The 24,252-nt window shown below is 44.6% G+C and overlaps 1 protein-coding gene across 1 annotated transcript in view; it reads right to left on the bottom strand.

The window, feature by feature from the left end:
• Positions 1-24,252, bottom strand: part of PEBP4 (phosphatidylethanolamine binding protein 4) — a 282,010-nt gene that overhangs the window by 88,009 nt on the left and 169,749 nt on the right. Inside the window, exon 5 of the mRNA XM_078855533.1 lies at positions 8,300-8,345. Coding sequence (XP_078711659.1) covers positions 8,300-8,345 — 46 coding nt within the window. The remainder of the gene's footprint in view (positions 1-8,299; positions 8,346-24,252) is intronic.

Genomic DNA, 24,252 nt, shown 5'->3' with positions numbered 1-24,252 from the left:
TGTTCATTAGGATGCTGTCTTTCCGACAGCCCTGTTCTTTATCTTATTATGTTCTATTTTTATTATTTTAGTATTTCCCTTCTACGTGACTTTACCGAAAGAACCAAGAATATTAATCCATGCAGTCACGAAAGCTTTAAATCGAAAATTAAAGACTGGCTGTCCGCCTGATTATGTTAGTTGTAATTACTGGCGAAACGTCGTACTTAGATTGTGAATGTTGTGGCTTTGCTCTCCAACACACCGGTGTGCTGTACTAGTAACGAAATGGCATGTTCTGTTTACGTGACAAACCTTACTAATTGGCTGTGTCGGGTGGTGGTAGGTTTAACGACGCATTTATATTTACGCGATCTAACCCAAAAACCTCTATTATGGAGCGTTTGAGATGTTCGCCATGAGGCCACTCCTAGGGCTGCCCACTGGCTCAACCAACAAACCTCAACACGTGAACGTTGTACCTATTAATGTTGTTGATCAAGTCTCTCCCGTGCAATTTTTTTTTGAAATTGCCCATTTTTTATCCGCTTTTGTGAGTGTAAATACAACATTAGTAACACAAATATGCTTCACAATTAAACATTTATTACGAAATTAAATAATGCACAACAATATCATGGATAATGAGACTGGCATAATGCATGTTCCTGGAAACTCAGCGGGAAACTTTTGTTCAACTCCAATTGTCATTTAAGTGTCTTGCAAAATGAAATCGGAATTGTCGTGCTTTGTCTAATAGCTTTTAAAGAAACCGGACTGGTTTACTTAAAGGTTGGATTTAGCAGCAATGACATTTCTTCAGGAGGGAGTACAGATTTCAATTGTGTGGATCTTTGAGCGTTGTCTCCTTGCTTGTGTGATGTTTGCTTTAGGGAAGTCTGGTTTCCTTCTTTGTACAAAAAGCCCTCACAAAGGAATTAACCACAAATTACAATAAAACTTTCCTGAAAATAAGCATTGAGAGCCATGCCACATGATGAGAGTGACGGAAAGTAGTAGAAGGCTGAGATGCGTTTGTGGAGTCAGCAGAAAAGATTGTGCGACAATCGAAGAAGTCAGATAACCATAATTGGAATATTTATTTACACTGGTGGAATCTGATGCACGATATCGCTTATTTTCACAGATGTCCACTGGTTTACAGATCTCCAGTGGAAAGTAGGCAGCATCGAAAGAGGAGACGTTGAGCGGGAATCGACGAAGATCGTTCGGACATGCGACCAGAAGGTCGGACGGCTTTGCTGGGAAGAAAGGTCAGATCATAAAAATGGAGGAAAGTAAAATAGGGACGAGGCCATAGAAGACAGGGTGAGAAGTTGGACCTCCAATTAGCATGGTTGGCTACATACGGTGCCAAAGAAGTTCAGCGTACACACACACACGTTGTGCATGAGGACGTGATGGCATGCGGCGTGACCATAGAGAGGGCGATGGATCGAAGACTGTTTAGAGATTTTCCGAAATCGGATCGCACAGAGTGGGACAAGCGCTCGCAACGAAATCAGAGTTGGGCTACATCTCCATGACGAATGGGAAGTGAGCCTGTGTGCTTTGCCAAACCAGGAAAGTAGGGCTCGGGTTAGATCCTCGCAGGAGACTAACCGAGCTATGATGGCACCAACCAAGTCACATGTCTCTCTTGAACAAGGCTGCGTGATAGTGTTTCCACCATACTTCAGAACACCCTCAGGAACTGCTGTGACGTCATGGGAAAAACGCAGAAGACAGATGCAGCACGGCAACTCTCGCTTAGAGCCACTGCTGTGCCATGTTTTTATTACAGCAAAAAAATTGACTACGGAAAAATATAACACATAATGGCTATCATCTTGGGATCATGTAAGCTATTTCGAGCATGTGGCCTGCCTTGGATCTGCAGAAGGAAGGGTGGCCAAGGGGAGCTGAGTGGTAGGGGCCGAGCCGATGGAGCCATACGGCTCTTAAAGTTTTCTTCAGAATCTGAATATTGATTTACACTGGAGGAATCCGATGAGCTAGACGGCTCTTTATTTTCACAGATGTCAAGTAGGGGCGGGTCAGAACGTTACAACAATAGTACAATAACACGATAGGGGTGCACGATATAGGAAAGGTAAACAAATCACTTTAAAAATATATAGACAAATAAAACTAAACTATATATTTATTTTCTTACCAGGTAAAGCCCACTGAGCTATTAGCTTCTTCTTCAGAAGCGACCTGGCCACAAATGATAGTTCTAGATTTGAAGCTTTCGTGACTGCAAGGTATCATCTTCTTAGGTTTTTTCGGTAAAGTCACGTAGAAAGTAAAATAAAATAAAAACAAAAATCACGACGTTTCGGAGGCAACACAAGTCTCCGTCATCAGGTGGGACCGTCACAGCCAGATTAGCTGTATCAAGTGATACGCCCCCCCTCCCTCCCGATACGTTCCTTTCATTGGCTATCATAGTCTGATGAGCTCCCCCCTCCCTCTCCCTCCCCCCTCAACTCGCTTTTAAGGGATTACATCTTGAATCATTGCCTCACTTGATACAGCTAATCTGGCTGTGACGGTCCCACCTGATGACGGAGACTTGTGTTGCCTCCGAAACGTCGTGATTTTTGTTTTTATTTTATTTTACTTTCTACGTGACTTTACCGAAAAAACCTAAGAAGAACACAAATGATAGCTCAACGAAGTGGCTTATCATGAAGAAATTTATAGCAGCAAAATAATGGTCGATTCTCCATTGGCCGTGGAAACGCAGCATTGGTGGAGCCTCTCACAAGGAAGTGAATTCGTCTGCCCGCTTAACGAGCAATAAGATGTCATGCATCTCTATTGGCAGCCCTGAGCCTGTGTGGACATCCGACAGTCCCTTGATCGAATAACGACTGTGGACTTCCCACAAAATGATTTCGATTTAAAGCTTTCGTGACTGCAGGGATTCATCTTCTTGGTTCTTTCGGTAAAGTCACGTAGAAGGGAAGTAATAAAATAATAAAAATAAAACATAATAAAACAATTCTCACGACGTTTCGGCCACAACGCAAGCAGCCGTCCTCAGGCGAAGAATGAGAACATTATCAAGCTTGATAAAAGCTTTCGTGACTGCAAGGTATCATCTTCTTAGGCCAAACAGAATGAGAACATTATCAAGCTTGATAATGTTCTCATTCTTCGCCTGAGGACGGCTGCTTGCGTTGTGGCCGAAACGTCGTGAGAATTGTTTTATTATGTTTTATTTTTATTATTTTATTACTTCCCTTCTACGTGACTTTACCGAAAGAACCAAGAAGATGATTCCCACAAAATGGTATATATTTCATTGACCCGAGGGAGATGATGGGCTGAGTCAACCCAAGACTGGGTTTTGATATTGTTGGCCACCAGGCCAGGAAAATCACACCAGCTATAGTGTTAATCATATTAATCATCTGCATGCATGGCTGCTGTGTTAATGAAGGTCATGAAAAAGACAATGGTCCTCAGACGTGGAGCAATATGCATTTCTAAGTGTGTGTTTATATGTGGAGCCAAAATTCAATGTCTCTATCGATTGGGAAGCATTTGACTCACAGTGTGGTGTCACAAACCTGTGGCCAAAACTCATAAATCAGGTGTGGCTGGGATCATGCTGGGATGATCCCGTGGCGTTACCGTGGTCGCCACGGTGGCGAGATGTTAACTGCCTCGCTTGGTATGCAGGAGATCGTGGGTTCAATCCCGACCCTGACAACTGTATATTTGGAGTTTGCATGCTCTCCCCGTGGTCACGTGGATTTTTCTACGGCTCCTCCGGTTTTTACCTCCACATTTACAAACGTGCGTTTAGAGTATTTCGCTGCTAGAAATGTCCACGTGATAAGCCACTTCGCTGAGCTATCATTTGTGGCCAGGTCGCTTCTGAAAAAGAGCTACACAGCTCAGTGGGTTTTACCTGGTAAAGTGAAAAAATATGCGTAAACCAGTCACATGCTAGCAGTAGATTAAGTAGCATCATGATCACTCTGCACTGGCTTTTGAGTGTCGTTCCCCTCGTGCATGTGGGTGTTCTGTGGGCACTCTGGGCTTACATGCCACATGGAGAACGCTCCTGTAAGGAATTGGCCAAACATAAAAAATGAGGACCTCGTTTTGAAATAGATTCATGAGACTTAAGTAATAAAAATAAAACATAATAAAATATATTGTATTTTATTACGTGTTATTTTTATTATTTCCCTTCTACGTGACTTTACCGAAATAACCAAGAAGATGAGTCCCTGCAGTCACGAAAGCTTTAAATCGAAAAATTAGACTTAAGTAGTGAGGTCTTCCTGAGTAACTACAACATAACTCAAAAACAATCAAATCAATGCCCACAAAGGTGTTTCTGTTCCCCTTAATGAAATGTCTGATTCTGTCGACCCTGATTGAAAAGCATGGCCTTCGTGTACACTCGAGGCAAGTTCCTCCTGTCTGCTGATGGACCTCAGGAATCCTCTCGTCTGCCATTCTATGGACATGACAAATTCGTATTGTTACTCTAAGTGGTGTCTGTCCATTGCAAGCATGTATGTTGGGGTGGGGAGGGGAGAAACCTGTGAATTATGGCCGAGTCTCCGTTAAGGACACATTATAGGAATTTCCACAGCTTTTAAAGGCCAACGTGCGTACATGCACACGCATAGATTTGGGAGCAAGTTGTGTGTACGTTCCGTAAGAGGGGCGGTGGTGTAGCACTCAGCGTGCTGTGCATCTCGCCGACGTGTTGTCGGGTAATTTCTGCGTGTGGCTCGGCACAATAAACCCATCACATGTCGCATGTACGTGGTTTATTTTCGTATATTTGAAATTTTCCAGCGATGAGGAAAACATGTAAGAATACAGTGGGACGAAGGGTACGATGAAAATTCTCTCTGGAGCAGGAAATAAATCATCTGCAGTGCTGGGTGAGAGAGGCCAACTCAAGTGACTCCAGATAAAGCTCAGGGGTATGGTACTCTGCTGGCTGTGAGAGATTCGGAATCACGTTTCTTCACTTAACGACAATGTCTCAAGACCACACCATTGGCATATAATCAGAAGTAAAATAATACTGGGTTACCAATCCCAAATGAAGTTAAATTCAAAGCGTCCCACCACTCAAACGGGCAAGGAGACGGTGCTCAACTTGTCCTCTCCAATGTTTATTGAGGTTGTTTGCTCGGCACGATGTCCGACGTTACGCTCCACGTGCTGGGAGCTTTTTCGAGAATCTTCTTCAGGAAGTTCCCATCACGTGGAGCAAAACGTCTGGCGTCGTGTCAAGCAACACGCGGCATGACCCGAATAACAGAGCGCCACAGCGCAAACCATGAAAACCTGCACAGTCGCAGTATTGCCGTGGTACAATTTTGGTGACGCAGACGATTGGATTTCTGATCGTGCACAATACATAACGCCAAGCGGCACGTTGTGTTTCACCGCCCCGAGGTCAATGGGGCCTGACAGTGTCCATTGTGCTGGGTTTTGGGCCACATCGGCGCACGACGACAAAAAACGGTCCACGGCTCAGCCCCCTGCCTCTACCAACCCGCACTGACCAGCGTGGTGAAGTATGGTCAAACAACGCCCATGACCGACACGTTGTGTAGAAGCCTTCATTCGTATTATTTTATTTGGGATCTCCGCTTAAAGTTATTGCAGCATCGCACGGTTCAGATGCGCTCCTGTGGCCGTCTGTGATGCTTTTCCTTCCGATATTAGGAAGAAACTGGAGCTTTTGAATCAACACTTTTAAATCTAGATTGAAAACTCATTACTTGAGAAGTGCTTTTAGTGTTTAGTTTGTTTGTCCTTCCCCCGCACCTCCAATTAGCACGGTTGGCTACGTACGGTGTGAAAGAAATTCAACATACGTATGTGCGTTTCTTCCCTGTGGTTGTCGCTGGCCCAAAGGGAGGACTTAAAGGGTCAACTGAAGGCAACGAATGTCTGTGGAATGAGTGAGGCTGAAGGATCGATATTGATCCATTCTAAAAGGCCAAATGGTCTAGGGGCCTAGAGTGCTACCTGCAACATCCGTGGCTTGTCACTTTAAGCCTGCATATTGGTCCAACTGATAATGCGTTTCAAGATAATGTGTTTCTGAAAGCACACTGTCTGCTCGATTGTTAAATCAAAGCGCCCGCAAGAAGGGCCATTGTGTCCAGCTGTCTTTGCCAAATTAATCATGTGTCAGATTTTTTTTGTTTTACAAATGGATGATACTCTGTACAACACAGCAAACTTGTAAATTCACAATCACGTGGACAAAGAAACACATATGCATACGATTTAAAGCTTTCGTGACTGCAGGGATTCATCTTCTTGGTCTTTTCGGTAAAGTCACGTAGAAGGGAAATAATAAAATAATGAAAATAAAACATAATAAAATACAATTCTCACGACGTTTCGGCCACAACGCAAGCAGCCGTCCTCAGGTGAAGAACAGGTCTGTCGGAAAGAATTCAGACGCTGTGTTTCCAACAGACCTGTTCTTCACCTGAGGACGGCTGCTTGCGTTGTGGCCGAAACGTCGTGAGAATTGTATTTTATTATGTTTATTATTTTTATTATTTTATTATTTCCCTTCTACGTGACTTTACCGAAAGAACCAAGAAGACATATGCATACGTACGGTGCGAAATAAGTTTAACATACGTACGTATGGAAAAAACACACACGTCAAGAAGAAGTGGTTGTTTGACCGTATACCCGCACGTAATTGCACTCACAAATATACACACACCCCTACACAAACACTCTCGTATATATGGACGCCCACGTAAGTAAACTCATGGCTATGGGCACACACATATACACTCACTGACATATAACAGGATATCCCCGAACCCTCAATTGGCCTCTCCTCTCACAATTGGGCAGTGACGTGGCCCAGTAGAAGTACATTTGCCACTTGTTGAAGATGGTGTGCAGTTTGAATTCGATAGGACGCCCTGGTTAATGCTGCGGGTGTATTAACCATAACATACGCTCTGCCTGTTTCAGAGCGAAGAGTATGATAATGGTGTGCCACTCTCCACGGTCTAAATGTGCCACATTTGAAAGATTCGAAAATAACTTTATCAGGAAACGCAGAAATCTTTGCTCCCTCGGGACCCACCTAAAAAAGAGTCCTGGGACTCAACGAGGCTCTCCTGAGACATAAACACAACAGAGGTAACCATTCACGTATCAGCCCTGGCAATAGCCACCCTTGATGCACACCTACTCGGCTGCCAGACTCTTCATTCAGATGCAGTCAAATTGTTGACCCACTCCCTCTGGACCTCTGTTCTGACTTAGGAATTCTCACAAACCTGCCGCCAGGGTCCAAGGAGGAAGACTAAGAAGTTCTGCCCCTCGACCAGCCAAGCAAACAAACATCTCCAATGCCCATCTGAAGCCAGCCACCATGCTGTTAAACACACAACTATTAATTAATCACTCTTCACTGTATCAACATTATACGCTAATTTTTAGTTGTACATGCACGCACAGCTGCGTCTGATTAAAGGCTCGCCTTGAATAACTGAAGGTAGGACCTTACAAGTCACCATGTCCAGATGACCTTAACGCTGCCACTGCGTTCGCAACGGGCCTTCTTCTTAGCGTGTTGCCGCGTGCGTGACTGCATAACTACTATGGTCATTTGACGGAATGCACTCTGAGTGCTTGATTCACAATTTAGGAGAGGGGTGGGCGGCGGCGCGGGGCGGTGACTCAGCCTCCCTGTGCCTCGTCAGTAAAATGAGAAGCAGTTTGAGAGTCGTCAATATTAGTCACCCTGTGTGTGTACGGATGGGTTCCGATGGAGCAACTCGGATTTCCACGACTGGCTCAGGGTCTAGATGATGAGAATTAAGCAGAACCAGCACGGCGAGGTTTGCACAAAGGACCAGACTTTAATTTTGATATGACAAGTGGTTCAAAAGAGTGAACCATTAAAATATGGTTTGAAATGCAATTTTAAACGATATCTTACGGGTCGACATAAGTGCAAGCATTTGAAATGTTCTTTACAAACAGTTTGCAATGAGTTATGTATTGTATGTTTATTTATTTTACGTTTCAACAGAATTTATTTTGAATGCTTCTCCACCCCCACCCAAAAAAAATTCCAAGTATGCCTTCACCTAGAATCTGTCATAACAGCGCTCGATCTTTCATGTTTATAATTGAGTTGTGCATTCGTCATGGTTTGACAATGTGTACAAAGAAAGTAAAAATTTTTTTACGAACCCACTAAAAATGAAATCCTTATTTTGCCGTTTGAAGTGCGAACCCTCATTTTGTTTTTAAAGGCCAGGACACGGGGCCCCTCTCTTACCAGTGAGGACGCTTCCTTTCACATTCCCATTGCGAAGGTCGGAGCCCTGTAAACACAGAAGAAGCAACAACAACAACAAATATGCATTACAGCAACGTGGAACCAAATGCAATGCTTAGGTCATGGGTCGGTACGTGCTATCAACAGGACAATCAAACAGGCAAATGTGTTCAGTGGCACACCTTCAAAAATAATGCAATGCAGGGATGCAATTAAAATGAAAATAGCTGGGAAAAAATATTACACACACACAGTAAAAGATTGCGCGAATTGTCGGTGGGGATCCCTTTGATTAAATAAATATGTTATTCACGCGGCAAGCGAAATCAATATTGCGTGTAATTATACGGAAAACGCGAAATACAGTGGCATCATTTCACTGGCCCGTCGCGATTTCGTTTTCTGTCTGGGTGCAACTCCCCAAAGGGATCACAACGAACCCATCCACGGCCATAATCGTACGGCAAGATGAATGAGCATGACATTTCCAGGTGTAAACCAACAAGACAATGCTTGACAGCGCCTCGCTCCGAGAATGATGATGTAACTAGAATTTACAAATGGATACGCGCAGTCACACCCATGCACACACAAAAAAAGATTCCTTGTTCAGCCTCACTGGCTTAAGGGGCAATTTCTATAAGCGCTTGCCCCTAAAGGCGAGTACGATACACGAGGGGGTGATGTGGTCAGCATCACTCCCCACACTCATGTATGTCTTTGTCTCTGAAGTGCTGATGTTTACACACCACACCGCACACTCCTCCGAGGCTAAGCAGACGGACACGTGCACGCGCACGCAGGCTCACGCAGCGCTGCCGAGTCGTGATCATCCCGCCGTGATCATGCCACCGCTGGATTAAGGCCTCGTTCACAAATTCCATCGCCATCTCTCACGGCATCACGACGCAACATTCCAACCGGCTGCCACGCATCAGCTGACTTCATCGCTCCATCTCCCTGACAGACGTCCCCTCGGACGCGTTCCGTTCCTTGGTTTCCTCCGCGCTATTGTCCTTGACCATCGACCATGACGGCTTCTAGGAATACGGGGATGCTGTGTTTAGTTCTGAGTGATCACTGTGAGCCATCATCTATCCACTGCCAAACGAAGGCCTCTACGCCATCCCATGCAATCCTCTCCTGAGCATGAGCTGATCTCATCGCTCCGTCAGCTCGGTGGGCATCCTCTGGGGCACTTTTACTCCACTTTGGCTGCTATTCCAGCACCAGTTTCGTCCATCGACCGTCATGATTTTCGGGCGATGCGTTTTGATCCCCCAGTCTAACTTACTTTTCTTAACGGCAGGAAAATGATGCCTTAAGTAAACCCGCGGTATGTTTCCTAATCCCAGTGATCCTCTCTCTGTCTCTCAATGCAATTCCAAGCACGTGTCCATCCATGTGCTTCTTTGCACGCTTGTCAGCCATTGTTCCATTTCCTTTGTCAATGAGCTACGATGCGGGTAGCAGAGGGGAGTGCTGCAAAATCTGTTGTTGTACTGTACTCGAGGCTTCCTCAGCTATGCTCTCTACCTTCACTCACTCGCACTGAGCTGGGTGATGAAGTATGGTCAAAAGACCACCGAAACCTCACAGCATGGGGAGGCCCTAATTCCAAATGACATTGACAAAACAGCTGAACCTGTATAGATGTTAACCTAGCCAAGGAGCTCTGTGAACGGAGTCAGTGTGACTAATGCTGTATGTATGTACGTTGAACTTCTTTCGCACCGTACGTCACCAACCGCGCCACTCGTTAGGCGCTCATAATGTTGAGCACGCAGAGATCCTGGTCGGGCATTGGACTCATCCTTATTGGGGGGGGGGAGGCCAATAAACGAAGTTTCACTCTCTGAGACAACGACGGTGGTCATCCTATTGAGAAACTGTCAAAGGAGTTGCGTGATTTCTACCACCGGCTCATGAGCTGCCAGTAGGGAAGAGTGTTGTGCCTATTCTCGCTTCGGCGGGGGAGACGCCGACTTTTGGCTAAACCTGGCAAGTATTTTAATGGCATCGCAAAAAGCCAAAATGAGAATGGGTTCTATGGAGCAGAGTTTCCTGCCCCTGACCCTGACCCGAGTGGGCTTCTGTAACCAACGACTATTACACATCACACGTTCAAGCAGTGGGAACACGACTGCTAAGCCTACTGTGTTTCCAGAAGCTCACACGCATGGAAAAGTTTCGTGTTAACATTATGAGCCAACTACAAAGGCCGTAAAACAAAGCTTACCCTTGGTGCCCTGGGCTTAAATGAACGGAAAAGTTTGGCTCTTTACTTTACATGTGAATTCCAGTGGCTGGGGGAAAGAAACAAAATATGAAGCACTGATGTTTTGTGTAAAAGTAATACAGAACAAATAAATATGAACTCCAACACTTGCAGCGAAATACAACCACGCGTACACGCTAACGGGATCTAGACCTGTGCGGGTTAGTCACTTACGCGTATTAGCTCGTTACTATCAGTGTTGAAAGCATCACCCCCAATTTTTTTTTTGGGTGGGGGGAACATGTGCTTCTTTAACTCTTTTCGCTCCACTTTCTTTGACGTCAGACGTTACTGAACCACACATATACACACGCCAGCAAGGTAGTCTTGCTGGCATATGTCTTGAAGGAAATTTCGTCAACAGCGAACAAGACGCAGGTGGCGGTGAAAATTGGTTGCTCGAAAACGGTCGCACAAACATTGCCGAAAATATCCTGTAAGTGAATCGCGGTCCGGATGAGAGACTGAACGAGTCCGAAGACGCATCTAAAGTGGCGGAGTATCGAGTGGGCACCGGAGCTCACGCTGTTGGTGAAAGGGGTTAAGACAATTAAGGAAAATGTAAGCACATGTTCAGTAACAGTGCAGTGTGCTTCTGAGTCTCCTGACGTTAATTAGAGCGGAATGGCAGAGGGTTTCTAATTGGAAGGAAACTTACAACGCTCGGCAGACATCTGTATATAACAGCTGTCTGCAAATAAGAATAGGTGAATGAGAGTTGAGTGCAAAGCTTCAATTTAAAGAAATATGAGCCGACTTTGCAAAATGAATAATTTATTTGCGTAAGCTAAATACTGAAGTTAATCTAATCCCATTTTACATTTGTGTATAATTTGAGCCTACGTGAGATATGTCAGTGTTTAAAATTTTAGACTTTTGGCTGAGCACTGAGCCATTAGTTTAAATCATTCTAAAGAGCAAAAATGGGAGCTGACCTTTCGTGGATAACGAGTTGCTCACAAATGAGAAAACCTAAATGTCTTTGTTAAGTTAGAGTGACAACAGATTCAAAACATTGCGAAAAAGTATTTCATTTCCAAAGGCATCTGATTCTATCAATAAGCAAATGTCACACAGTGTAACTATTAAACTTAACCTCGAGAAAACATGCATTGATTATCATTTTACAAACATAATATCTGTGCAATAGTTGACGGAATCGGTTTTTCATATGTTTGGTCTGAAGCAAAGTGTTGGATTTTCCACATTCCTTGGGCAAGTCCTGATTTCTGCACACGGTGTGCACTGGCTTACCTGTGACCAAAAGGTGCAGCTTCATCAGGTGGTGCGCATTTTATACACCACGAAGTGATGATGGGTCGAATTATCCATCATCGCGATTTGAACTCGCTACCTTATCGATGGGATTATTAGTAGTCTGCCACCTGATAATATAGACCGACGATCGAAATTACAATCCTGCTATACACACAGTGTTTGTAAAAAAAACACGCAATAACTGCCAGTCCTTTGTCAATCCACTGGTGGATGAAGGGCTTCCCAAGCTGTGCCTGTGCGGGTTGACGAATGTGGGGGGCCAGGATCAGTCCATATAGCCGTGACCTGAAATCGAAGTCAGGTGTCTGGGTTCATAATGCAGTGCGCTACTCACAGCACCACCTCTCCCCCCTATGAATTGTATCCGCGTAAACATACACAAATACACGGCCATACGCGTGAGAACACGAGTTTTAGAAGAATGACTTTCAGCTTAAATATAAACTGAACAAAAACAAGTGAAAGCATACGCTGGTTAATACACTTGAGACAACACTGGTGATACATTTATACAGATTATACAAGGTATGGAGTCTCTGTATAGCACTGTTCGAGTGTGATGGAGGCACACTGCGAGTGGCTTTCCCCCCTTACGTGTTTATCCATTACATAACGTACGAAGGCACCGCTGGTAATTTTCACCTCATTTCCCTCGACTCTCTGCCTCGGAACGATCTTACATTGCTGCACGGACCTCGCGAGTGGCAAACGCAAATGCACAGGCACCGGCCGGCACGAGCCAAACGGGCAAACGTGCGCACGATCGTGCAGAGGGCAAAAGTCTGACCATTGCGACGTGCGGTTTAATCCTTCGCTTCGCCGGCGCGGAAGTGCAACATCTTGCTCGCCCCGGAGCGAAGATTAATAAGCTTGTGTCTCAGCAGGAAATGTGTGGTGAGATGTATTTTTTGCTGTTGTCGCGTTAATGCCGCTGTCGGTACGTTGCCTGCACGCAAACTTCCCACCGTCATTTCTGCCAACCGTCGGGAGGAGGCCACGGACGAAAAACGCGTGTTTGCGTCGTGTTGTTTAGTGAAGACAAAATGCCTCCCCCATCCTTAATGGACGGGCGAGATGTTGTTCACCACCGCTGGCAGCCCCGAGCAGCCCCGAGGAGGCTTCGGAAATTTCTCGCATTCTGATGGTTGGGAAGCAAAATGGGCACAGGATGAACGTTGCTGATTTGACGTTGCCGATTTGACGTTGCCGATTTGGCGCGCCCCCACTGGGCATCTGCGAGAAAGAGCTTCAAACCTCGTCAGGTTCCTCCAGTCGAAATAAAGATTTTGATTCTGAAATAAAGATTCCATGCCCCAGGTTTCTCTGTCTCTCATTGTAATCCAATCGTGCATATTTTCATGCTTTGATATATAAAAAAAAAATGTTATGCTTTTTATTCAATTTTCTTTGTCAGTGTCCGTGTGTCTGGTCGTCACAGCAGGATAATATACAATTATTGAGAACGTGACTTTTCCTGCTTTTCATTAAAACGTGCAATCTCTGGAAAAGCACTCCATCCTAATTGTGTTTGTCTCATCATTTCATCACTTTGGGAATGATTCACCTTCAATCATCGACGTATGTATACAAATCGCATATGTGTACATGTTTTGCCGTGTTGTGTTTTTCCAATTGTCTCGCTCCAACAATAATTTTTTGTTCAGAAAACTATTTGTGCATGACTGTGTTTTTTTTTACATTTGCTATTCACAGCAACTTTAGAAAATATTTAACGAAAATTGTAATTAAAGCCAAAACATTAAGCGGGAAGAGTCTGAGCTTCATCAAATATTTTGGCAACATAGTTATTATACAAAACCAATGGAAGTTAACATACGGGGAAAAGAAAAATTCAAGATGAACATTCATATGGATGAGGGTCCGTGTACATGTCTAGTGACATCGCGGGATGTCAACGTGTAGTGCCAGCCCTAGAGAGGCACGGCGTGCGGTGTAACAACATCGCGGATACCACAAGGGTGTGAGTGCATACCGGCCCTAGAGGGGCCCAGTGAGCGTTGATTGATAGCGCTGGATGGCACCACGCTTGGCATGTAGTGCCAATCCTACAGGACAGGGTGTGTGAGTGCCGAAGGATGGGGTTACTAAAGGCCATGGCACTCTGGTTGACCCAGGAGGACACGTGACCAGTTAAGTCTACAAAGGGGCCCCAAGTGGGGGCTAGGGGTGGTCACGTGGTTGGGATCCAGATCCTTCCCAAGGATTCTAGAAGGTGGTCGTGGCTAAGGGTGGAGCCGGCCACGCTCCAGAGAATATAAGCCAGGTCCCGAGAGGGACCAGGGTTGTTCATCCTGGAAGAAACTCTTCCTCTACGTTCTCCGTTCAACGAGTCTCCAACACGTGGATCTGGACCCGAGCTGTTGGTCCCGGTCCATAGTAGCAGTTACGATGTAATTAGTGGAGTTAGCCTGGTGCTCACTACCATCGGTTGTTATTCTGTGATGGGGAAAGTTACCCCGTGTGTTGGAGTTTAATAAATGTTTTGCCTCCAAGTCTACATCTGCAACTCAGTTGAACTCACTACACATGTAGTGACATTGAGTAAGTCACTGTAGCGCGTGCCGCTGGGAGATTGGTAGACAATGGAATTAGGGGTAACAGCCCGTTCTACCAGCTGGACCTGTGGGCAAGGCACGGAGCCCTCTGGGGGATCCAAATGGGTGCGAGGTCGAGGGCGGAGCCTGGCCACGCTGGGCAGGATAAAAGGGCGAGCTCCGACTCACAGTCGGGGCTGCTGCGATCTGGAGTGGAACTCGTCGTGCCGTCGTCGTCGTGATCTTTGCCCTCTTCAAGCTGTGGGTCTGGCAGCTTATTGGCTGTCCCGACCCGGTGTGTAGTTATCCCCTAAGGCTGTGAAGGCCGGAATAACAAAGAGAGTACCTCCGACTCGTGTTTGTGTATTAGCACACTACACGTGTATCATGCACAATTTACATTTGAAACGACTGCCTCTGTTAACAGAGGGCTTCATGATAGCTCTGGAAGTGCTGTATCATAGGTTGGATGATAGGGGAGCCGCGGTGGCAAGATGTTAAATCCCTCGCCTGGTATACGGGAGGTCGTGGGTTCGTTCCTGACCCAGAAGCCTCTATATATTTCGTGTTTGCATGTTCTCCCTGTGGCCGCGTGAATTTTTCTACGGTTCCTTTGGTTGTTCCCTCCACATTAAGAAACATGTGTTTAAGAGTATTCAGTTGCTATAAATGTTCATGTGATAAGCCACTTTGTTCAGCTATCATTTGTGGCCAGGGCGCTTCTAAAAAAATATCTATATAGTTCAGTGGGTCTTACCTCATTAAAAAAAGTTTAAATAGTTTATTTGGCAGAAAAATAAAGCAATTGTGCCTAATCACCAACAGCGCTTGCAATGCTGCCCAAGCGAGCATGAACGGATATGGCAGAGTGCATGCCATATCACGCAATACTCGCGGCAGCGGTGAAAAAAGCAACAGGCACTTCACAACGATTGTCTCTACGCAGTTGCAAACTCCGAGTTGAAACACGTGACCAATATTTACCGTAACGAAATACTCAAGCCAGCAGGGATGAGTCAATCTTGGGTTTCAGCCAGGGAATCGAACCTAAGACTGCACCATATTTCATGCAGAGTGCATTCAATAGTTATCCAAATCACCGATAACCACATGCGAAAATATGCTATTAATAGGGCCTTCTAATTAATCTGTCTCTGGCCAGTACCGATGGGTGTATTTGTGTAACAGCAACATTATTCAATGAGCCCGGAGAGGATCCTGTACCTTGGGGATGCAACACAAATGGGTAAGGTAACAGGAGTAAGGGAAGAAAGGAAATGAGGTGGACAGACGAAGTGGATGAGGTCTAGCAGAGGAAGGATTGAGACTGAGTGAAGCAGTAATACTGGCTAAAGAAAGGGAACCATGGCAGCAAATCTGTTCAGCCCTATCGTCGCTAATGAACTGACAGAAGTGACACATCGATCATGACGATGACAACGATGATAATGAGTATCCTTGATCCGTGTGATTGACTACGGTTGCTCCTGTAGCGGCTTATCTTAATACCGGATGATTGTCAGTTCAAATTCATGCCGGGGTCACCTGAGCCCATCATCTAAAGTGGCTGTAATGTGCAGCCATCGGCTTCCGTCACAAGCATATGTGATTAACACACATTACGATAATGCTGTGGCATGGAACTAACAAGTCAAAGCTCAGATTAGCATGTGGTGGTGATTATCTCAGCCGTTGGCCGTGATCCAGCGGCGAATATTCCACATGTCAACGACCCAACACGAACAGACAGCAATAGATCTATGGCTAATTTGTGTGTTTTTGAAAGTGATATGCTATAGGCAGTAATTTACAACTAGAGCCACGCTACATTTATCATGCTATGGAACGTCTAGTGAGACGGTGCTATTGGGTAAGATCGGTTCAACTCAAAATTGTAAGATCGTGAGATAATATCGATAGGGTTCTAAAAAAATGTTTACGGAGTGATTGGCTCCATTAATTAATTCATCACGCATAGCAACATGGAACTTTTCTGCGATGTCTCAGCGGCACTCAGCAATCATTCGATCAACGGATATTATTATTAAAAAAGCCCAACTCCATCTCAGGCGCTCGGTTTAACAAATTCATCAGAGGGCAGTTTTGCATGTGGGAGTAAATCAGAGTGCCTCTATAATACCCTCCCACGTGACATGACAACACTGGAGACATTCGTTTGGATAGGTCAGCAGCCGACTTGCTGTACTGCCGTCTACTGGCTACCTCATCATCCTGCAGGTTGGGACCTGCGGACGTGATGAGCGTCGGTGTTTATTTTTTGTTTGTTATCACGGTTGTTGAGCGCAGGGCCTAAAGGCCCAAAGATGGCAATCGGCCAGCAACAAACAGCACTCTTGAACGTGTAAGTCTGAGCAAGGTTATACGAACCTGGGGGAAAGAAAAGAGACGGTGAGAAGGAATTCCAACGTGCGGCAGCACGAGGAGAGCAGCAGAAAGCGAAGTGCTGTGAGCGGAGGTGTGGTGGTTGGATAGAGTGTGGATGAGATGAATCAGCCGACCTGGTGCTATGGCCTGAGCCCTCAACGTGGGTAGGGGAATCGCAGTGAATGGAAACCATGGTAGTAACTGTCGAAGAGTCATAAGGCAAGGTGGTGACTGACCAACAGTGATCTGGAGTGGCTGGAGTGAACCAATGAGTGGCTGAATCATCAATGGACCTGACTGCGACTATGTGGAATTCTGTCACCTACATCGAGGTAGGAACTGCAAGTTCCACCACAGATAATGAACAGCAGCAGGGTTCCAACTTTGGCCAAATTGACGATTTGTAATCCGATCTTAGGCATGACTTTTCCGAGCCGAAACAAAGCCCTGCGGGCACAAGAGAACCAAGCTTTCTTCGATGCCTCTTTAGCGAGATTGATAAAATAGCCATTCCGTGACAGGTCAGACGAGGTTGTTGTGAGTTTTATAGACGTAGGCTTTCGCGACCAATATCATCCATAATACAGGGTTTTTTTGGGTTAGATCGCGTAAATCTAAATGTGTATCATGCAACGAATTGGCATGTTCTGTTTACGCGATCTAACCCCCCAAAACAACCTATATTATGGAGGTTGTTGTGCCTAGCAGATTAGTCTTCTCGCTATGTAACCTCCAACCCTAACTCCCAAGTGATGGATTGCAGGCAGCAGTTTGCTTGTCGTTGGCCATATTAATAATGTGCCAGCAAAGTCGTTGATGGGGGCTTTTAACCACAAGAGAGACCCATAAGCTCGTAATGGACTGCAATTGTGGCATTAAAACTATTTTAAAAACAATTACAGACGGCATTCCAGTCGAGCTGTAACAACAACGTCTATCCTTGGGTATTCAAAAGTTGGTGCTTCTAATTTGTATTCGATGCTGAAGTAATTACTTTCTTATATGTTCGAGGATACAATAACATGTTTTCACTGTTATGCCCGCATTTTAAAGTGCACTGTTAATAATAGGCAATTAAAAACTTTACTTCCATGGAAATCAGTTGACTTGTCATGATATGCCACGAAAGTTGACCGAACCAGCAGGCTACTACAAAAACAATGGGGAAATTACTTCAATGTCTGTGTTGCCATATGGAATAATTATTCTTTACAATAAATGTGAATGTATTATTACATCGCAATTCCATTTTAAGAGAACATATTCATCATTTCAAGTGCCTGTATGTTTTTTATGTAAGTATGCATGTATGATCAACCTTGTTTTTTAGTGTGTGTCTTGACAAAATCAAACAAGACTGCATGGGGGAATTTCAACCGTATCCCCAGGCCTGGTAATATTGCAAGAGAGTTATATAAATATAAATAATCACTGCATATTTTCCAGCTCAAGGGGCTCATGATGGCTGCGTCAAAGCACCGAGCCAACGCCGCTGAGATTCTGGGTAAGAATATGGGCAGACATCAGAGATCAAACAGAGCTAGAAAAGTGCAGGGGGGTTCATATAGAAGCAGCCCGGTCACTAAATAATACGAATCTAGTGACATCGCGGGATGTCATTGTGTGGTGCCGGCCCTAGAGGGGCCCGGTGAGCGCTGATTGATAGAGCTGGATGGCACCACGCTCGGCGTGCATGCAGTGCCGGCCCCTACAGGATAGGGTGTGGGAGTGCCGGCCATGGGAATGGGGTTACTAAAGGCCATGGCACTCTGGTTGACCCCAGAGGACACGTGACCGGTTAAGTCTACACAGGGGCCCCAAGTGGGGGCTAGGGGTGGTCACGTGTCAGGGTCGAGATCCTGCTCGAGGATTCTGGAAGGTGGGCGTGGCCAAGGGCGGAGCCAGCCACGCCGCGGAGGAGATTAGCCGGGTCCCCGGGTCCCCCAAAGGGACCGGCGCTGTTGTTCATCCTGAAGGAACCTTCGTCTATGTTCTACGTCCTACAGAGTCTCCAACACGTGGACCGGGACCCAAGCTTGGGTGCGTTGTAGCTAGTTACCATGTAATTAGTGTAGTTAGCCTGGTGGTCACCACCATAGGTTGTTATTCTGTTAAGGGGCAGTTACCCCGTGTGTTGGTGTTAATAAATGTGTTGCCTCCAAAGAGTACGTCTGCGACTCAGTTGAACTCACTACACAAAGAACGTTTGTATAGATTTTGGATTTTTTTCAATTTAATTTGGAATTTTCCTACGCGACTTGCAGGTTCATGCACCAGGTTATCCTCAGTGGCATTTTGCAAAGTGCCAGTATTGGATGTGGACGGATGGATTGATTTAAGATTCGTGCCAGGTGTAAGCGACAAATTGCTACACAGATAAATTCAATGAGCCTCACCCAAGAATAACATAACACAACATAACACTGGTCAAAAAAAAATCTGGCCTGGACTTTTGCAGCTGTTTTAGACTAATTTCAGGGCGCTAATTCCAAATCTGATCTCAGATTTGCTCTATCACATCTCATTTTTATGCTATCGGAATACCCCATTTTCATTGATTTTACCCGAAATTAACTCTGTCACTTATGATTGCAAGTTGTTGCGAGTCAGTGACTGCTTTAGTGTTAATATATTGTGCTGTATTTTTAGGATAGTGTGTTTAAAATATCATTTTATGTAGATATCCACATTTATTTAATATTTTTCTTCTGCAGTATTTATTGACAATGCAATATTTGATATCTCAAAAACCTGATGTGATAGACAAAAACTGATGCCAGATTTGGAATCAGCACCCCAAAATTACATTAAAACCGTTGGAATACCTTATGCCAGAAAAAGTGTGTTGACCAGTGTAATAATATACCAAATATAAATGATAGCATTAAAATATAACAGCATCAATAGTAACATACAATGATAATACCAGCGTCATAGTAAAATCAGTATAACAGTTGAAAAACACATGATAATTAATATTTAGGATCGAAAAAAAAATTCGTAGAATAGCTCCACGTGTAATTTTAATAGTATTACATTCATACATTGATATTTGTCAGGACACAAACTGTAAACACAGCTGAATATGTGTACCTGGGGCAGTTATTGAAGCTAGGCTAAGATCAAAGTGATGAAAATGGGAGGAGGATAAGAGCTGGTATAAGAGTGATCTGGAAAGCCGAACGTGCCAATGTGTCTTCAGGAGAACGACTTTAATTAGTGCGCCCTACTTGATATGACATGGAATGAAAGCATGTAACTGTGATGAAGACCACTGAACAGAAGCTCATGAGTGCACAAAGACGTATGCAGAGGCACATGCCTGGGATTACACAGCGAGACAAAAAGTACAACACGTGGATTAGTGAAGATACCCAGGTTGATGACACCATCCAAACTGTTCAGAAAAAAATAGGTGGGGGGCTTAGAGCAGGTTGCGTCACTCGAAGAGATGATGGCCGGTTGGTGAGAATAAGAATGGTGTGGCAGCCAAAGGACGTAACTCATCCGAGGGCACATCCACTGTGAAGATGGAAAGATAAAATTGGGTAGTATGTTTATTGAACGTCCGCATCGTACATAAACAACCGTGCTAATCTGGGTTGTGGGGAATGACGATAAATTAAACATAAAAATCAGATGTAAAGAAATGAGCGTTCAATCTATAGCTCTATGAAGGAAGAGCATTCCAGACGGCCACAAAAGCACATCTGAAAGCACGCGATGCGGTGACCGCCATTGTTCGATGGCTAGCAGCCAAGAGGCACTGCTGCGAAGATGACCGCAGTTCGCGTGATGGTACGCCAGCCGTGACAATTGAATGATGAAATCGGCTCGTGTGCAGCTTCCAGTTGGATGGATACATTGCAGGACCATGAGAGATGGTGATGACTTTGGGAGGCCTTCATCCAGCAGTGGATGGATCATAGCTGATGATGATAATGAACAGTGACGCCCAGCAAAACCAGGCAGGTACAGCTGGGCACATAGACATCGAAGTGATGTTGAGACATTATCCCAAGTAGTAAACCAAAATCTGGCTCAGTTTGAAATATGTTCCAGGCAATGTTTGCAATTTTCCACAATATACTGGCAAAGCCCAGTCGGAACAAACATTAGTTATGTTACCATGAAAATACATTTGCAAGAATTGGCCTTTTGCATGTATTTTTAAGGCCAATGGAGACACCACAAGTGGATGAAGAGAAATATAATTTTCCCGATATTCACAAATAGGCACATAGGTCACAATGCCGTTATTTGATATTCTCTTCAATACATGACACGTAGAAGCCAGGCTCCGTGAAATTATGTACATGAACAAATCACATTGGCTAAACATTGTAATGCCAGTGCCATGAAGGCACAGCGGAAAGGTGGGCTCTGCGTTACATAAACTTACACCATTGGCAATGGACTGTTTACACATTAGTCCGGACCGGATGTGTTAATGCTGACCGACCAGGGCTGAAGCCTTGAGAAGCAGCAGTGGCAATGTTATAATCGACTGCCCAAGGGGAAACGGCTCCCATATGGTAGCAAGTAATGACAAGCTATGTGGGAAAACCTTTAAAAAAATGTTATTTTGACAACGGAGCAATAAAGAGAAAAGATGAAGTCAGCAAAAACCCCCAATCTGACTAGATAAATTCCAAAAACACCCTCACAAAACTATAAAGTACCTTAAAATTGACAGAAAATAACTTTTTCTCGTTAAATACACAAACCTCTTGGTTCAGCTCTGCAATTGCTCGCTCATGACACTACTGCCGGAAGGGCCCCTGCTAGAGGGAGCTCCAGAGAACGCCCTCTAGTGGATATTTGGCCTCATGCTAACCAGGCGTCTTGGAAGAGATGCGAGAACCCACACTTTAACCCCGCCGCACGCGACCTGCTTGCTGACCGACTGGCCGTGTTGTACCCGTTTGCGCTGCTGGATGGACACAGGCCATGGGAGGGGGTGAAGGAACCTTGCCCCTTGTTTCGACTGCCGCACCAAAGCCAGAGCGAACCAGCGACCCCCCGATTTGCAAGTCCAGTGTGCTTAAATTTCCACCACAGCAGCACCCCATCTCTCAAGTAGGGCCCTCCTGAAAAGGCATTGAGAACAAAAATGAAATCGTCTTGGATAAAAACGGGATGAGTGTTTATCTATATGGTCAGGGTGGTACTTTGGCAGAACATTCGAATCACGAGCTGAAGGTTGTTAGCTCCTATGCTGCAAAATGAGTGTCACTTTATGGGAAATCAACTGTAGAGTTTGCATGAAAATAGCTGTCCCTGACATGGGAATGTGGAATTTGCACAAGTGGGTCAGGGCCACCAACATAGATGGGCACTGCCCACGTTCCCTATTTGAAGTGGGACTGATTTTTTTTAAAGTGTAACCAGGTGCAAAAAAAAAGATAACAATATTTCTAACAACCAATATCACCAGCCATTCTCAATCCACTGCTGATGTTCTCTACATGCCAAATCCATTGCTTGTGGACCCAAATAACTACGTCCAATCCACCTCGCACACATGCCCTAATTTCATTTCATATCTCGTCCTATTTCATTCCTTTGCGTTTTCCTTCCATTGACCGTGATACCTCTGCTGGTTTTGTCCACTGATTTTCGTCATAGATCATAATGACACCTTCTGATCAAGGCCATTAATTTTTCATAAAGATTTAGTGAAAAACTGTAAATATTACCTCATATGGTGCAAATTCATCATCACCACGTAAGTCACATCGGGAGTAAAGAATCCAATGCCCAATATCGAATTATTATGCTTGATTTAATATATCAGCATTCCTTGTGGTCAACTTAAGCAATCTGGTCACGTGTCATTGTGGTTTGAGTTTTGGACTCGAAATCAGCAGGTTGCGAGTTCAAATCCACGTTGGGGTTCACCCAGCCGTCATGGAACATTAAAATGAGCATAACAGCTTGTTCGTAGGTCAATACTGGTCATTTTGGCTGCTACAAATGTACACATGACAAGCCACTTTGTCAAGCTTTCATTTGTGGCCAGGTAGGTCCGCACCTCCGATTAGCATGCTTTGCTATGCACGGTGCGAAAGAAGTTCAACATACGTGTACATACATAGGTCGCTTCTAAAAAATATCCGACAGCTCAGTGGGCCTTACCTGGTAAAAATGTTTCGATTTAAAGCTTTCGTGACTGCAGGGAAACATCTTCTTGGTTCTTTCGGTAAAGTCACGTCGAAGGGAAATAACAAAATAAAAATAAAAATCACATTTTTTTTTATTTTTTAATGTTTTATTTGTAATTATTTTATTATTTCCCTTCGACGTGACTTTACCGGAAGAACCAAGAAGATGGTAAAAATGTATAGTCATAGTTTATCTTACGTACAGACTGGTCCCCCACCGCTCTCAAGGGAACTTTCCACCGCTGGCTTGGGACAACAAAAATTGCTGTTGCCCCATGGCTCATTTCACCGTTTGACTTTTGAACGTATTGGAAATGTGTTTTCCCCCAGAAACAACGAGGCCTTTCCCTTTGGAAAGCCGTAGACATATGCGTCGATGAATACAGCACAAGAATAACGAGTCGGGTGCCTTAATAAAAGGTTAATGTGCGGCAAGTCAAAAAAATGGTCGTCCTATGGATAAACTCGCCCTCACCATTGCAATTTGTAATTTTCGCCAATGGCTCAGGTGGCTGTAAACGGGAAACGAGTGCCGTCCTCAAAACTCATTTGGGCAAGATCTTTTTTTAAAGGCTGACGACACCATTAGGGGTTAAGTGACATCGTCGGCATGAAGAGTTAACGGAGAACTTTCATAGGAACTTTTTCTTCTTTAACATAGGCAACGATTATTACAAAAATGTTAAGGCTCTAACAGACAGTGGGCTGTGATTACACGAACGTGTACATTTTCTCGACTTCAATAACTGACGTTATTACTTTCTGTTCACTTTCTTTGAAAAAAAGAAAAATCCACAATATTTATGGAAGTTCAAAATTGCAAACGCTCTGTTAACGTGGCAGGCATTGGTGCTGCTTATGTAATGCACTGTACGAACCGCAAAATTGTAACGGACAGAAATCTTTATGTGGCTTTGTGTTCTTAATCCTCAGACACACACGAAGAAGATGGGGGTAAAGAGTGAATAGGTTTATGGAATAGACAGATGACGGACAATATAATACGTTCTTTGACTGTACTGAAATAATTGTTTAAACCAGGTCAGAATTCAACAGACCCTGGGTTAGCAGAATTGTCTCGGCCTCGCTGTGCGCTGCGTTGCACCACTATCCGAGTAGTTACCCTCGCATTCAATAAACCTTCAGAGCCAGGGTGAACATCCGACTCCAATGTATTTAATTAATAGAATGAGGTGAAACTGATGGAAAAACACAGCACAAAATACAGCATCCGTTAATACTTGTGTAGTGGTGATACGCGCTGGGTGTATATGTCGTGTGCCAGCGCGTATG

Source organism: Lampetra fluviatilis, chromosome 4 (assembly GCF_964198595.1).
Source record: "Lampetra fluviatilis chromosome 4, kcLamFluv1.1, whole genome shotgun sequence".
Lineage (NCBI taxonomy): Eukaryota > Metazoa > Chordata > Hyperoartia > Petromyzontiformes > Petromyzontidae > Lampetra > Lampetra fluviatilis.
Note: the sequence above shows the minus strand (reverse complement) of the source record. Positions and strands in the feature narration are given on the sequence as shown.